At 39.8% G+C, this 17,658-nt stretch overlaps 1 protein-coding gene across 1 annotated transcript in view; it reads left to right on the plus strand.

Annotated features, from left to right (window-relative positions):
- The first annotated feature begins 234 nt into the window (after positions 1–234).
- The window catches only part of LOC118816741 (canalicular multispecific organic anion transporter 1-like), a 72,060-nt gene continuing 54,636 nt past the window's right edge, over positions 235–17,658 (plus strand). The window contains exons 1-12 of the mRNA XM_036583304.1: positions 235–615; positions 2,533–2,706; positions 3,485–3,616; positions 3,697–3,837; positions 6,114–6,236; positions 6,357–6,412; positions 6,828–7,062; positions 8,373–8,557; positions 12,224–12,401; positions 15,866–16,120; positions 16,201–16,266; positions 16,755–16,892. Coding sequence (XP_036439197.1) covers positions 574–615; positions 2,533–2,706; positions 3,485–3,616; positions 3,697–3,837; positions 6,114–6,236; positions 6,357–6,412; positions 6,828–7,062; positions 8,373–8,557; positions 12,224–12,401; positions 15,866–16,120; positions 16,201–16,266; positions 16,755–16,892 — 1,725 coding nt within the window. The 5' untranslated portion in view covers positions 235–573. The remainder of the gene's footprint in view (positions 616–2,532; positions 2,707–3,484; positions 3,617–3,696; positions 3,838–6,113; positions 6,237–6,356; positions 6,413–6,827; positions 7,063–8,372; positions 8,558–12,223; positions 12,402–15,865; positions 16,121–16,200; positions 16,267–16,754; positions 16,893–17,658) is intronic.

Genomic DNA, 17,658 nt, shown 5'->3' on the forward strand with positions numbered 1-17,658 from the left:
TGGCCTTAGTATAGCAATTTGTGGTCTCAACATAGGAAATATTGGCCTCACTATCATAATTTATGGCCTCAATATCATAATTTATGGCCTCAATATAGTAAGTTGTGGCCTCAATATAGTAATATAGTGATTTGATGTCTCATATTCATTTGTAGCCCCAAACCAGTAATTCATGGTCTCGATATATCAACTTGTGGCCAAGCCTGATGAAAAACAGTCACCATGTCGCTTTGGTTTCCAGCTGTTCAGAGTCATAAACAGCAGCTGTGTTTCTGTCTAATATCAGATTATTCGGTCAGCACTTCCTCCTGCTCCTCTGTGATGATCTGGTCAGGAGAACCTGCTGCACGCGCCTCGGACCGTCCAGCTGAACCGCGGACACACCGCGTGGAAGTTGTAATTCGTGGGGTAACAGACAGAAATACTTCGTTCGGAGGTAAAGGTGAAAGTCCAGGACGGGGCAGCACGTGCTGGTCATCAGCTGGGCTTCCTGTCCGGCGAGTAAGTCTCAGTGTAGTTCGCAGTGAGCGGCGCTTCACCGCCTCATGGAGCCTCTGAGCCGCTGAGGGACTCATGGCTGCTGCGCTGCGCCGCTTCTGCGGCTCGGCTTTCTGGGTGAGTGACTTCCAGTCCGTCCTGTAAGGTTCCGTCTGCTGCGACCACCGTGCAGGACCACCAGGCTTATAGCTGTTAATCACGGGTGACTCACATCCCCACTGAGAGAGGCGTTAAGTTAGAGCGCTGCTAACAAAACCGCGTTCGGAATAAACGAGTCTCCAACAAAGTGGCCTGGAAGTTGTTGAAGGGGAAATCCACCGATTTTTCAAAATTTCTGCTTTGTTTTGCTTTCTAATGGGAATTGGCTTGATGATTTCCAGTACAGACCGCTAGTGTCCTCTAGAACACCTTTAGATTTCAGTAGAAAACCATCAGCTACTGGTCACCTGTTAAACCATTAGGGTCATTTACACTGTGATATGAACCCATCAAAAAAAGCCAAACACATTACAAAACATCCGGAACCAACAACACGTGATGGCCTCTAAGGGTTTCTTCAGCAGGGTCAGTCGCTGAGATGTAGACAGAGGGATTCAGAGTGGTTTGGTGTGAAATGGTTCAGATGTCTTTACAGTGGTGGTGATAGGAACCAGGGGTCACCATGACTACAACACAAATACAGCCATCTTATTGACTATCCAATAGTTTTATATGGAATGTTGAGTTTGGTGAAATAGTGGCAAATATGAAAACAGTAGCTGAGTAACATATTCATAACCATTTAATGTAGTAACTTTCTGTGAGGGAGCTTTCAGAGGTGGATGTCTGGTTCCTATCACCACCACTGTGAACAGTTCTGACTCGGTAAGTTTCTCTAGAACACAGCGTTTCACACCAAACCACTCTGAATGACTCTGTTTACATCATAATGATTTCATTTTGCATAAAGTTTAAAAAACTGATGGAGTTCCCCTTTAAGTTCCTGCACTTTGTTATATTTGGGATTTGAAAAAAGTGCTCCACCTATAGTCTATCTAAAAGATTAGCCCAGGGTGCCCAGAGCATAATGTTAATATTATTAATATTAATGTATCCATGAGTTGAGTTTCTCATAACTTGTGGCCTCAGTGTAGCAATTTGTAGTCTGAATATATTAATTTGTGGCCTCAGTGTAGTAGTTTGTGGCCTCAATATATAAATTTTTGGCCACAATATATTAAGTTGTGGTCTAAATATATTATTTTGTGGCCTCAATATAGCAATTCATGGCCTCAATACAGTAACTTGTGGTCTGAATGTATTAAATTTTGGCCTCAATATAGTAATTTGTCATCTGAATATATTAATTTGTGGCCTCAATATATTAATTTTTGATGTCAATGTAGTTATTTGTGGTCTGAACATATTAACTTGTGGTCTGAATATGTTAATTTGTGGTCTCAATATAGTGATTTGTGATCTGAATGTATTGATTGTGGCCTCAGTATATTAATTTTTGATCAGATTATATTATTTGTGGCCTCAGTATAGTAATTTGTGATCAGATTATATTATTTGTGGCCTCAGTATAGTAATTTGTGATCAGATTATATTATTTGTGGTCTCAGTATAGTATTTTGTGGCCTTGATGTAGTATTTTTTGGTCTCAGTATACTGAGTGAATGTTGTTAGCCAAAAAAATAAAAGGAAGGAACAAATAAATCAAATATGTACTGTTTAATTGTATTTTATAAAAGGACACTATATTTTGTTATTAAAATACATAAAAAAATGAAAATATGGCTTAAAGTGTTATATAGCATTATATCATCACTAAATAAAATAAAAATCACAAAAAATGAGATACGCCTGTGGTCAGAAACTGACCAATGGTGAGTGCAGTAAATTGACAAATTGCTATACTACAGTCTGTAATTGTGCATCTATTCATTGGGATTATAAGGAAGGTTGCGGCCAGTGAGAGAAGCACAAGTCAGGTGTTTCTAATGAGCTCGATGATGAATGATATATTTACATGATTAATTGGTGTTTCAGAACGCCTCTTTGCTGGATCGTCCGGATCCGGACCTGCCGGTGTGTGTGGAGAGGACGGTGCTGGTGTGGGTGCCGCTGGCTTTCCTGTGGTTTCACGCTCCCTGGCATTTGGCCATTCTCTTCAAGAAAACGCCTCTCAAAGCTCCGTTCTCCAAGCTCTACATCTGCAAGCAGGTAGATTCGAAGCACACTCAGTGTGGCTTTAAAGCGATTACCACTGTGAATAGAGAAAAAGTATGTGGACACCCCTCCTAATTATTGCGTTTCAGCCACATCCATTGCTAACAGGTGTACAAAATCAAGCACATAGCCACGCAGTCTCCATAGACGAACACTGGCAGTACTGATGAGCTCAGTGACTTTAAACATGGCACTGTCAGAGGATGCCACCTCTGCCGGTTTGCGAAATGCCTTGCCTGTGTAAACGACAGGTTAAACCACCAGATGACCACAATACTTTGTCATGTATTAAGACACTGTCTTGCCAAAGCACCAGTTCTAATTATTGAGCTCAGGTGTTTTAGCCACACCAATTGCTAACAGGTGTATAAAATCAAGAACATAGCCATGCAGTCTCCATAGACAATGGCAGAAGAATGGGCCATACTGAAAAGTGACTTTAAACAGAGTACTTTTATAGAGTTCATTGATGTTCATTGGATTCCTGCCCTGCTAGAGCTGCCCCTGTCAACTGTAAGTGCTATTATTATGAAATGGAAGCTTCTAGAGGCAACAACAGCTCAGCCACAAAGCGGCAGACCACTTAAACTCACAAAGCGGGACCACTGCGTCCATAAAAAGCACCTCTGTTGTGTCATTGACTACAGAGTTGCAAACTGCCCCTGGAAGCAACATCAGCACACAAACTGCATCATGAACTTAACAAAATGGATTTTCCTTGTTGGCATTGAGTGGTTTGATTTTGGGTGAACTGTTTTTTGTTTTCCATCAGGTCCTGGTCTCTCTCCTTTTCCTGACTGCCGTTTCCGAACTTGCTGCCACTTTTGGTGAAGATTATGGTTCTGCAAATGAGAAGAACCCACCAGTGCTGTATGCTAACCCGGCGCTCTTTGCAGTATCATGGGTACGCTCGAACCGGTGTGACTTTCGTCAGAACTTTCTGTCTAAGATATAAAAGTCTCACAGATGAAATGTTCTTTGTAGCTGCTGGTGATGCTGCTCCAGGAAGCTGTGAGACGCAGGGGGAAGGCTGTCGATTCTGGAAGCCTCTTCCTCTTCTGGCTGCTGCAGGTCATCTGTGAGATCTTCCCTTTCCAGAGTCTTCTGAGAGAGGCTTTGAAAGAGGTGCTGAACTTAAAACAATACTTCAACAGTCCACTTACCTTGAATGTGGTCAATAGCCCGAGGCGTGTTTGGTGTCTGACTTTATTTTTATGGCTTTGCACTTAAGCTATGAGCTGATGTAGCTAACAAGTAAATGAAGCTTGTACCCCATCAGTTAGCATCAACCTCACTGTACATATAAATCATCAAACACTTCCCTTTTTTATGGCATAACGTCTATAAAAATATACAAAAATACTGTAATTAGGTTTCAAGGTGGCTGCTAGTGCCATTTTTAGATATGCAACATACTTTGGCTCATTTTTATAGATAACAGTATGTTATACAGTGAGTGTGTTTACATGTACTTAGTGATCCAATCATTATCAGATAAGATAATCCTTTATTAGTCCCACAATGGGGGACGTATTAGTGTTACAGCAGCAAAGGGATAGCAAGGCACTCAAGAAAAGAAAAGTAACAAGAAGAGAATTTACAAGCAAGTAATTAACTTTGTTAAGTACTTAACCAGTTTTGTACGGTTTGTTACCTGTTACTATATAGACAATATATATAATACTACAAGTAAGAAACAAGATAAAAATATAAACTCTATCCTTCACAAAAATTAACAATATAAAGGATTATAAATAAATAAAAAGCTAAGATATTTACACTGTAAGGATATTTTGCCCGAAATTCACATGGAGTATTGCACATGGGGTACTGATTTATATTACATTTATGTTATATATTTATATTACATATTGTAGTATATATATTATACATTTATATTATATTAGATTTCAGCAGTTATCAGATTATTCAATTATTATTATTATTTCTTAGATTGGATTAAGGCCTAGAAATCTGATAACAAATCTGATAAAGATGCTGGATTTTTGCACAGTAATAGGGTTTTTCAGTGCATGTGGACCCTTACTCTGATTTCTTTCGTTTTTCTCAGTCTTCACATGTGTGAAAGCAGAATGCTGTCTCTGAAACATCAAGCAGCGTTTAACACAGCCCTTGCGCGATGCAACAGAACACTTTTAGTGTGATGCTCAAACCAACTACGTGAAAATGAAGAATTTAAATATTGTTTATTTTCTATATGATGTATATTCATATTTTCCACCAAAGTGACTCGATGATTTAAAAAAAAATGCCACGGCATAACGATTAGAACTCTGATTACTGCCTGACTCACGTAGACCTGGAGTTTTCTAATCTGATTACCCAAGTGCATGTAAACACATTGAACAAATTCAAAATCTGATTTTCTGCAGTTATCAGATTAAGTGCATGTAAATGCTCTCACTGTGGGAAACCATACAAGCAAGTCTATTTGAGAATATGTAACATCTCTATGTGCTATTAAGCAACAGTATCATAGGCTGTGTTTACATGCAAAGACTTTTGCCAATTCGGTTGAAAACGTGAATATCGATTAAAACTGAGGTGTTTTTGCTCACTCTACTCAACAATCTGATGGAAAGTCTCTGTTTACATGCTCACTACAAGTAATCCATGGCAACGAGCATAGCGTGAGTCCAGTCAGAGTGAGACGAGCAGCAGTGAGCAGTGCTTGTGTTTTTAATTACTTTAAAATGATGTCAGACTCAGAAAACGTCCTTCACATGTCCTTATTAAAGAAGGCCGAGAGGAAGACGTTGTGTTCTGAGACACATAAGCTGGACATCCGTCCCACCGCCGTCTTTTAAAGATCAGAGCATAAACTTCGTCTCCTCTGCAGACCAGTTTCTGCTCCGCCATGTTGAACGGTATAAACTTTCACTATGAAGTGACGAACACGATCAGAACGGACTTAAACTTTCCGATAGGGAATGTAATCAGATACAGGCGTTTACTCGGATATTATTCTTCTATTTAACGGATTATTTACAGGATTACCCACCTCGATCAGTTGGATAGAGACTGTATTCCGAATGGCCTCAATTAGACTAGACTAGACTATTCCGACTGAAGTGTGTACATGGATGTATTATATTCCGAATGAGCAATTAGTCGGATTAATATTTGATTATCAAACTGCATGTAAACATGGCTACAGTTTAGGAATACAATTTTCACAATGAAAATCAGTGGAAATAAGCTCCCATTACCTAGCTATATTAGTCTCATAGCTCCAGTACAAAACTAAAGAAGTGGACATAAAACAGGTCTTGCCTGATTAACTTGGCTGAACAGTCCCTTTAATTTGCTGTTGTGTATCCTTGAACACCATGGTAACAGAGTACCAGAGTCAAAATATCATCATTTTTTTGTTTCTTCAGGAAGAAATAGCCAGTCGCCCTCATTTCCACTTTTTCTACATAGCCTACGGGCTAAAGCTAATCGCGCTGGTCTTGTCAGCCATGGCAGATGTTCCACCGGACCTTCAAGACATGGCAAAGAAGGTACAGAACCTTATGTGTCTTTTTTAACCTAATATAAACTCTGTAAGCTTAAGATTTATGGGTACTGCAAGAACCTTATGCATGCCACCAAAATCTCTTGTTGCACACTGTTTCAATTAGAACCCAGAGGTTGGAGCACCATTTCTCAGCAGGATTACATTCAACTGGTTTAACAGGTAGGATGTTTTGGTTTGAGTGCCTGAACATAATTCAGAATCTACACTGTATTACCAGTTTATTAGGTACCATTAGGTTTATTAGGTTATCATGCATGATGGGTCAAGAATAGCCTGCCAATCAGAACTATCCAGCTAAAAGTGGTGCTGTGATCAGAAACTGACCACTGATGAAGGGTTGGAGGATGACCGCAACTGTGCAGGAAAAAGATAATCAATAGTCTCTGAGTGTCCAGGTCTGATACACTGTGTAGCAACAGGTGGGCTACAATAATTGTAGACCATCGTATATGGTAGATGTTCCTAATAAACTGGCCTACAAGTGTAGAAGTACCAACAAACCAAAGATCTATCACGATTGAAATGATCAGCATGCCATATCTACCTTTTCCTGACTGCGTAAAACATCTGGCAGGATGATCTTTAAGGGCTACAAGAGGCCGCTGGTTCTGGAGGACATGTGGGAGTTGAATGAGATGGACAGCACTGGCTACATCAGCCAGAGGTTTGAGGAGATTATGAGCCAGGAGTTGAGGAAAGCTCGCATCAGATTGCAAAAGAAACAGAACAGGATGAAGGAGTCCAGTCTGAAGCCTTATTCTGACCAGAACGGCCTGGTCAAAGGAATCAGTCAGGATATGCTGATCATGGTAAGAGCAGACTAACTCGTCTCCCGTTTGAAGTTTGGGGAAGATGCAGGTGACGTGTTTTGTTCTAAATTAAAACTGCAACATGTAAAAAAGGACAGTTAAACCTAGTAAGTGGTATGAAGTGTGAGGAGGTCAATCCGCTAAGCATCACTGAATGTTATAGACCAGGAGCAGCGACTGTTGCACCATAAATGTGGCAAAGAATCTGCCAAATCCTGTTGATATTAAACTGAAGGATTTGCTGTGTTTATAGAGATCTCACTTTGTAAAGAGTTTGCTGAGGTAAGCTATTTGTGAAGCTAATGCAGGCGTCTCAAACTGGGGACCTTGCACGCCAAGGTGCTGTGGAGATCAGCATCTAACACTCTAAATTCAGCTCATGAGGCCGTGCTAATTAGCTGATGCGCTAAAGTCTGGAGTGTTTTGGCCCTGACATGTGAGCTAACATTATTAGCATTTATGCTAGCCTCCACAGAGTCATTTTTGCTAAGGCTTTACACAGAAAAACAGAAGTTGTTTGATTCTGTGTGATTCTGTGTAATTGTAGACATTTTTGTGAAGTTAAAAAATGTAAGCTTTGCTTGACTCCACAGCTAAATCTGCGTAAATGTGGACACAGACTAGCTAACTAGCAAGCAAAGTAGCTAATTAGCCAAATTAGACATTTTAGAGTGGCATAAAATGACTGGAACGACGATTAACTAATTAATCGTGGTCATTATGATGGCTCTCGAGCAGGCGTACAAAGAACTAGAGCTAGAACTGTAAGCTATTTGTGAAGCTAATGCAGGCGTCTCAAACTGGGGAGTGAATTCAGTACATGAGGCTTTGCTAAGTGGCTGATGGGCTGAATCAGGTGTGTTTCCTGAGGCAGTGCGCTGAAGTCTGGAGTGTTTTGGCCCGCTAGGACTGGAGCCTGACACAAGTGAGCTAACGTTATTAGCATTTATGCTAGCCTTCAGAGAATGAGTCCTTGTTGCTCATGTTTTCACACAGAAAAACAAGCTGTTTGATTCTGTATGATTCTGTGTAATTGTAGACATTTTTGTGAAGGTGAAAAATGTAAGCCTTGCTTGACATAAATGTAGACGTAAACTAGCTAACTATCAAGTAGCTCATTACCCAAATTACACGTTTTAGAGTGGCATAAAATGACTGGAAAGACAATTAATTCATGACTTGAGGTCATTATGATGGCTCTCAAGCAGGCGAAATGCCCTTATTGTACTTATTAAAAGTTTAAGAAATAAGTTTGTTATGTAAAATGGATTTACAGCTGTTTCCTAAAGCTTCACTTTCTTGTCTTTCAGATGGATCAGAGTGAAAAGAAGGAAGAGAGGAGTAGGAGAGAGAAGGTGGAGGATGGTGAAACAAATTATCCTCATTCCTGGCTAGTGCCCAGCATCGCAAAAACCTTTAAATGGGTACTTATAGAGTCGGCCTTCTTCAAACTGCTGCAGGACCTGCTGGCCTTCGTGAGCCCGCAGCTTCTCAAGTGAGTGAGCTGTGCTTGTGGGATGTTCCTGAGTTTATTACTGTCCCTGGCTCAGTTTACTTCTTTATTACCTCTGCCTTGCCCTCCTATCCCAAGTGTCGCTTCAGACACCCTTCTGCGACTGCTGTGCTGTGTTTAGGTTATGTGCAATTCTCAGTGCCTTAGCTGTGTAACTTGCCTAATGTGTCCCTTTGCTTCAAACACATTGTCTGCGTCACATGACTTCTCAGTTGTTTCCTGCGACTTTGAACTGTGGTTTACTGATGGTATCTTCAAGCTATTGTTAATGTAAGAGTAACAGCAAGGGAAAATGCGTTCAATGCTGATAAAAGGCAAAAGAAAAAATGCACCAATGGACCTAGGATTAACCCTTAGGCCGGGGTCGGCAACATGCGGCTCTTTAACTGCCCTGTTGCGGCTCTGCAGCCGAATTAGATTTGTAGGTAAAAATAAAATAATCCTCCTTTACAGTAAAATAAAGCTCTGCTGATCGTTCAACACAGTTTAACAAAAAATGGTCTTAAATGCTGGAGTTAATGTAGAACTGCTAACTTAACCCTGAAGATCAGCACCAAGACAACAATCTCACCTAGCTAGTAGCTAACGAAACAGCAAAGAGAAAGATTTAAGACCAACATCGATAATTTTGTGACAAATGGACTTATTAGCATTTATAATCACTCCAGCTGGATTCCTAAAACGTTTAATCTGCAATGAGAAACTGGCAAACGCTAAAAAGTCATGAAGCTGAAGTCAGTTTCTCATTCGCCAACTTCTTGTTGGAATTTTCAATGCTGCACCATTTAAAGTGGAATGGAAAAATTCCAACAAAAAGCTGTTAAATGAGAAGCTGACTTCAGTCTCCTAAAAAATCAAACGTTGAGAGACATTTTACAAGAAACTATTCCACTTTTGTCGAAAAGTTTCCTGTTGGAGATGCGAGAAAAGCAGCTATAGCTGAGCTAAAGCTTAAAGCAGAGCTCAGTAAGTCTGTGTTTTTGTTTATATTATATTTTTTAGCCTATATTAGCACATCAGCACATACTGAGACAGATTTACAGCCAAGATGGTAAAATGGACATTAAGTGTTTTGGCTCCCGAAGTGGTTTCATAGCGCTTTTTACAACAGGTGTTGTCACAAAGCAGCTTTACTAGGAAATCAGCATTACAGAAAGAAATCCGGGTCCAAGCCCCCATCAGTGTCGCCAGAGGCGACAGTGACAAGGAAAAACTCCCTACGAGAAACAGGAAGAAACCTTGAGAGGAACCAAGACTCAGAAGGGGAACCCATCCCCCTCTGGTCGACACCGGATAGTAAACATTGTTAGTACAAAAACGGGGAAAACAGGTGGAGCAAATGATTAATTTGATTAGTTTAGTTTATGCAGCAGCAGCAGCATCAGTGGGGTCAGGATGTGAGGGTGAGGTTTGCACGACGTTGTACAGCATGAAGCCTGATGGTGGTCAAGCCTGTCCAGAGGGCTGGCGAGCAGTGGCACCCGATCAAGGCAGAAGAGGCAGCAGCATCAGACGCACAGGATGGGCAGCTGTTCAACTCGGCAAAAAAAAGAAAGAAAGGAAAAACACACAGAGAGTCAGTTCTGTGATGGGTGTCAGTTCTGTAATGGGCGACTGATCACAGATTACAGTGTTAGCAGAGACTCTGGCAGGTATAGAACCAACAGGGAAAACTAATTACCAAAGGCTGGACAATACAAGTAAGTTTTTAGCCTAGACTTAAAGACTGAGGCTGTGTCTGAGTCCCGAACATTAACAGGAAAGATATAAGATATGCAGTTATCACCAGAAATAGCAAAACATGGTGTAGTTTTATATTAATTACCTTTCATTCGTAGCTCATTAAAGCAAGCAGAGAAATAATGGATTCTAAACTTTAATTGATGCAACATTTAATTACAATTCAAATTTGATGAAAAGTTATTAATTTTCTCTCAAATCATGTCAAATTCTGTCCTCTTGCTAGGTCTCTTTTATGACATGCTATGCTACCAAGAAGGGAGGGTAAAGCACCGCCAGATATTTACAAAATGCTGCTAATGTGGCCTCGTTAGAAAGCTCAACACACTTGGAGGAGAGTGCAAATGAGCCCTCAAACCAATCTCATTGTTTTTCACTGTGTTCTGTGAACATCTTGACCAATTACAGTTCCAGATGATGTTTTCTGTGGTTGTTTTGATCAATTAATGAATTTATATAATGCGAAAAGTGAGTTTTCCATAAAGTAATACAGGCCAATCCTTAACCATGACTCCCAGGTGCATTTTAAAAACATTGCAAAGGATATGGCAATCACTATATGTAGTAATACTAGTGTTTTTTCTATATTCTGCAGCCTTGCTAGATACACTAAAGCAAATCCAAAGATATCCTTAATAAGGGTTTTGCACACCTTAATTTACATTAATATTCATTTTTTGCTGTATGGTTTGAAATTTAATGCATGCTGTCAATCACATTTAGATATAAAACCATATAATGAGAATATGCGACAACTTTGAAAGTAAGAAAAACATAAAAATAAACATATTTGTGGTGCAGCCTCAAACATTTACAGTTGTGTGCAAAAGTTTGAACACCCTGTCCATATTACATATTTTGTTGATGTGAGTAAAAATATGCGAACACAAACTCTGCTGCAAACAATTAAAAAATATCTGAAAATGTTAATGCATGGTTTCTTTATACATGATCAACTTAAAAAGTAGAAAAAAATAATAATTGAGGCAAAAGTTTGGACACCCTTCCAGTTGTAAAGTCTTGAGTCAGCTGATTCTATGACTCTTCAAACTTTGTGCTGGCACTCAACAACCAGGGGCTCCTCTAAGCAGCCGGCCGAGGATCTGAAAATGAAGCTATGGTGTAATTTTGTATTAATTTATGTAAAGTCAGCTAAAAAGCACCCACGTTTGCTAGCATCAGGCTGAGAGATGAGGGGGAGAGGAAGGGCCATCCTACCCACCCATACAGAATGAGACTAGTTACGCTCTTTTGGACTGCTGGGACTCCTTTGCAAGAGTGGCCAGTTTCACCAGCGCCACGACTTTTTGCCATGTTGTTTGATTTCTTGAGTCATACTAAGTGACTATACAAAGTGTAGATTGAATGCAAATGTAATTCACAGTGTATTAAAATACGTAGATACATTTGAATAGCACGACAGTATGAACTCAGTTTTCTAAGGGTTAAATGGTCACATTGCTTTGTCACATTGACTCGTACAGAATTACCAGTGAATAAGCAGTTTTTTATGACCACATCCGACTCTGTAAATCTTAACAGTCCAGGAATTCTCCATAGTGTCTATCATAAAAGCGACACTTCATTTTTCTTCAATGTTCTACCACGTTTTATTACGTTCTTCAGCGGAACTGGTCTTGTTTTCAAAGCGGTGCTTTAGGGATACCACAATGACTCGATTAAACTGAATTATTCAGTGAATAAAATCGCCTATTGTAAATGTAACCTGTTGATAAACTGGCAGTAACTGGCGGTTTTGTAATGCATATTGCAGATTCTTCTGATTTCTCCCACATTAAGAAGCCTGTTAGACACCCATTTATATGCATTGTTTACATTTTTAATAAAGCTTCCTATTTTAGCTTTTGTTATTATCCATCTCAAAATTTTTTTTTTGCTTTCTCCCAGGCTTTTGATAGGCTTCACCCAGGACAAGTCCATGTACGCTTGGCAGGGGTACCTGTACGCTTCACTGCTGCTTGTCGTAGCAATCATACACTCCATGTTTCTGCAGCAGTTTACTCTGCGATGCTTCAAGCTGGGGATGAGAGTGCGTGCTGCCATCACTGCAGCTGTTTATAAAAAGGTAATATTTTCATGCTTTTCTTCTTCTGTTTCCTCTTTCTACCAATACAAGAACGAGAGATTCAGCTACAAATACAAAGAGACTGTTACCAGCTTAAATTGGTGTTTTAGTGACTGTGGCTGAAAGCGTATCCTTTCTGCTCAGTACAGTTATTGAGTACACATTAAATACAGTGTGCAAAATGTGCTAAATGTGATCGTTTGGCAAAAATCAAACTCACCAGTTCCCCTTACCCGAAGTAGAGATTGTATATCTGTATAGATGGCTATCAGACTGATATCGGCAGTAAAATGGTAGATTGGATATCAGAGGATCTAATTCAGTCCTGTAACAAATATGCCCTGAAATAGCACATGCTTGCGTTGATGATGGTAGGTGTGTAGTTCTTCCTGTAGGGCAGCGGTCAACAAAATGTGGCTCCGGAGCTGCATGTGGCTGTTTTCCTGCCCTGTTGTAGCTTCACAGCAGAATAAGATTTTTAAGTAAAACCAAAATAATCCTCTTTTACAGTGAAATAAAGCTCTGCTGATCGTTCAAACACAGTTTTAACAATAAATGGTCTGAAACACTGCTGATTCACTGGCCTTTAACACTATAGATTGGTGTGCAGACTGCTGGTCACCATAGCAGTGCAGATAATCTTGCCAAGCTAGTAGCTAAAGAAAAGACAAAAAGAGAGATTTAAGACAAACATCGACAGATTGGAGATGAATGGGCTTATATGCATTTATAATCACTCCAACTGATTTCCTGATACGTTTGATCTGCAACAAGAAACTGTCAAACACTAAAAAGTCGCAAGGCTGAAGTCAGTTTCTCATTTGCTGGCTTCTTGTTCGAATACTTCCGTTCCACCTTAAATGGTGCAGGAGTTGCATTCTGGCGCCTCAGGCACCATTTAAGGTGGAACGGGAAAAATCGAACAAAAGGCTGGCGAATGAGAAACTGACTTCAGCCTCGTAAAATAAAATGAATGTTGAGAGACATTTTACAAGAAACTGTTCTACTTTTGAGAAAAAGTTTCCTGCCAGAGAGGTGAGAAAAGCGGTTATAGCTGAGCTAAAGCTTATAGCAGAGCAAATTAAGTCTTTGTTTTCATTTATATCAATTTGTGCTATACTAGCACATCAGCACATACTGAGACATATTTATAATCAAGATGGTAAAATGGACATAAAATGTCGTGGTGCCCAAGGTGGTTTGATTTTTGGGACAAAATAGCTTTTAACATTTGGGTTGCAGCCCCTGCTATAGGGTATTAAAATGTTTGAGTAGTTTGAGGACAATTCCCTGCTTTTAGTTGCTCATCTTAATTAAAAATAACTCATTTTACTCATTACGATCGGATCACTCAAACCTCATTCAGAGGTGGTCAGAGACAGATCTTGACCACATTTAATACAAGTGTAAATGGACTGTTTTCGATATTCACATACAATTAAGTGAGTGGAGAGTGCTGACTGAAAGGATAGAGGATAAATAAGGAAGTGAAAGATGGAGGATGCACTAAGCTGGAGTTTTCCCAAAAGCAAGTTTGCACTCTCCAAATTTTGTATCATAATGGGGAAAAGAGTTAAACTGGAACTCATCTGGTCAGGAGTCAATAGAATACATCCCAAGCATATCCAGGTATGATCCGTACATCCGTGAAACACATGTAAATGCAAGGTGTAAGTCCCAGTACCTGAAAGGAAAATAGATAAATAGCCATTAAAATAGCCATTTTAACCCCAAAAGTAGTTGATGAGAAACTTCTTTAGTTTTCCTTTATGGTAAGAATGTATTCCAAATATGGAAATGGCCAAAAATGTATTTGGTTTAAAACTTATTTTAAATGTATTTTCCAATTGTCAAACTTTGTCCAAAATGTATTTGATATATATATATATATATATATATATGTGTGTGTGTATATATTTATTATATTTTTTCATTTGCATGTAGTTTTAACAAAGGTTACGGATTTAACTAAGTATACATGAACTGAATGAACGGTTCTGACTCTGTTTTCTACTTTGCATTAACTACATATGTATGCAGTAAGACATTCACACAAAATGTATAACAAATAAACAAGATATCAAATCATAGCTGCATGTTCACAGCCCATATGCCCATACATTTTTCTCCATATGGGTTGTACGTGAGCTATGAAGCTAATGTAGCTAATTAACATTGTGCAGATGGCAGGATTAAATCAGCAAACACTCAAACCATGTGGGGTTGTTAAGTGTCTCAAATAGTTTTGCCTATGTGATTTCTGAAATTCTGTGACCAACAGTGATCTTTTTAGTGTAAATTCAGGCTTCAAAGTGGTCCCTACTAGCTTTGTGATATACGGCTTGGGAACATTTCATGATGCAGTAGGTCGTCCACTGTTTTGGCTGGTTCTGAATAGTTGGTCTTAAATAAATCTTCCTTTTCTACCCTCTTTCCTTGGTTTGCATGGACACCAGATCAAAAATTGGAGCAAAATCAAGGAAAACAGATAGTTTCATTGAACTATGTGGGTGCAGCCTTGGTTAAATAGTGCAGGAACGTCGCATTGCAGTGAAAATGCTGTTTTTATTGAATAAATTAAGAGTTATTACTGATCTGACAAGTGATTCCAAACATTTCCATTAGCGTGAGGCACAGTTTTCTCCATAGTAAAGAGTGTTTAAAGAATTTATGCTTTCAAGCACAGCTTCAGTGTTTTGTTTACGGTGTTAAATGTGTTCACTTTATGGATTTAACACTGAATAGATCTTCCAGAAAAGTAAAATTTCAGCCCAAAAATGCTGAAATGACACCCTGGGAAATGCATCATATTAGCATTTCTAAGTCGAGTGTGACACTCATGAAAATGAAAGGTCCTTGGGTTAGACACAGTTTTGGAAGAGTCTTTACACCATGTGGAGGATCTGTAAACCTTTGCGTATCTTATTTACAACAGTGGTTCTGTAGCCTCTTTTTGCAGGCCCCATAGTGGACAGTCCACCCATGGAAAGCCAATTTGCTCAGATATTTTCAATTAATATGTTTGAATCAAATATTTTCCCAGTGATCCGATTAACTAGGACAAATGTTGTTACTGTGTGTTGAGCTGCTAGTGAGCAATGAGGGGTGAAACTAGAGTGGTGAGAACCTCAGCTGCAAAAACAATTTGCGTAGAACTGCTACAGTAAAAACAGTATTTAAACACAATAAATATATGTTTGGAAAAAAACTTGCTTGCTCACCAAATTTAGTTTGATGGAAATCCAGTTTCCATCAAACTATTTTCCATCAGATCATTATAGAAATAATTCATAGTCCAGCTAAGGAACCTCCTTCAAAAACAGGTGGGCATTGCATTTTGGGGCTAAGAGACAAAGTTAATAAGCCACCAACTAAAAAGTTCTTTAAGTAGCCAAAATTTGGTTATTTTGTGACCTCCCTTTATTTTTAGGTATGTTGCAACATGTTGTCTTTGGTCCTTCTAGGCTCTCACACTTTCTAACGATGCACGGAAAGAGTCCACCATTGGGCAGATGGTCACGCTTATGTCCGCTGACGCTCAGCGCTTCAACGAGGTCACCAACTTTATCCACCTCTTGTGGTCGTGTCCAGTGCAGATCGCTCTGGCCTTAAGCTTTCTCTGGATCGAGCTGGGGCCGTCTGTCCTGGCTGGCCTGCTGGTCATGGTGTTTATGGTTCCCATCAATGGACTACTGGCCATCAAGTCCAAGTCTTTCCAGGTATGTGTGTTAATTCTTCAGACATTTGATGTGTTTCTCTTATTTATAATAATAATATGTAACAGGCAAATCTCTTACAGGCAAAAAGCATGATGTATAAGGATAAACGTATGAAAATACTGAATGAAATCCTCAGTGGAATCAAGGTAAGATGTAATTATTTATAATTATAAAAACTCTCAGATTGATGAGTTAATAAAAGCATAAGTCGTGCACACTTGTAGGGCTTGGCAATGTGATGATAATTATCAATATCATGATAAATTACATCGCATTGTTTGCTCTGTGTGTATCGTGAATGTCGGCACTACTTCCAGAACTCTGACCAGCTGCATATTTAATGACCAAGTGAGCATAGTTAGTCCTGTTTAACTGAATTTAGAGCAGCGCAGGATGTTTAATACAGCTCACTATATTTACAGTTTTCTATAGTATTTTTAAATGTGGCTCTGCTGGTTCTTTTTTGTGTGTTCCAGCTTATCAGATGTCAGAAAAAAGAAATATTTTGACGTCATATATTGTGAAAACCATAAAAAGTATAGTAAGATTCCATTTTTGCCACATCGCCCAGCCCTGCCCTCCGTTTCTTTCCTTTTCTAACTGTCTTTTATCTTTTTCATCGTCTTTTCTGCAGATTTTGAAGCTGTATGCCTGGGAGCCGTCTTTTGAAGCTCAGATCCAGGGCTTCAGAGAGCAGGAGCTTCAAGTCATGAGGAAATCGGCCTACCTGTCATCCATCCCCACCTTCATTTTCTTCTGTGCTCCAACATTCGTGAGTCCACTACACATATACTGTGCTAGTCTAGTGTTTGCAAACACTTACTGAAACATTTTTTCATGATCTTGTGATCTAAAGTAGAGGTTCCCAACCACTGGGCTGCGGGCCGATACTAGGCCATGGGTTGTTTAATACTAGGCTTGTAGCCTTATTGCTGAAATCCACTATTTTAGCATAGAAAAAGATGCCGGAAACATTGTGCATGCAGGCGAATGCTCTTCAACAGTCAGCAAGGGAAAACTGCCACCCAGTGCTGCTGAACCCAGCGAGACAGCAGGGAAGTTCACTAATGGCTGTACTTCATTTCATGGTAGACACTAACGCCCGCTCTAACTATCCCACAGCCCAGCAGGAAAAAGAACAAATAACACTTGAACATCTCTTACAGTAACTGCAACATGGTTAGCACGGTACAACAGCACCAGCACCTCTTTTACAGTGAGTGTGTGGCAGCTCCTGAGAGCCACTTTGCGTGGCCACACCTCCTCAGGGCAGCCTGTGGTGATGCCATGATATACATACATACATACATCATCTAAACCGCTTATCCTTCTGGGTCGCGGTGGGGTGCTGGAGCCTATCCCAGCTGTCATTGGGCGGAAGGCAGGATACACCCTGGACAGGTCGCCAGTCCATCGCAGGGCAGACAGACAGACATACATACACCATCACACACACACACACCTAGGGGCAATTCAGCATGTCCAATCAGCCTGACTGCATGTTTTTGGACTGTGGGAGGAAACCGGAGCACCCGGAG

Source organism: Colossoma macropomum, unplaced genomic scaffold, assembly GCF_904425465.1.
Source record: "Colossoma macropomum unplaced genomic scaffold, Colossoma_macropomum, whole genome shotgun sequence".
Lineage (NCBI taxonomy): Eukaryota > Metazoa > Chordata > Actinopteri > Characiformes > Serrasalmidae > Colossoma > Colossoma macropomum.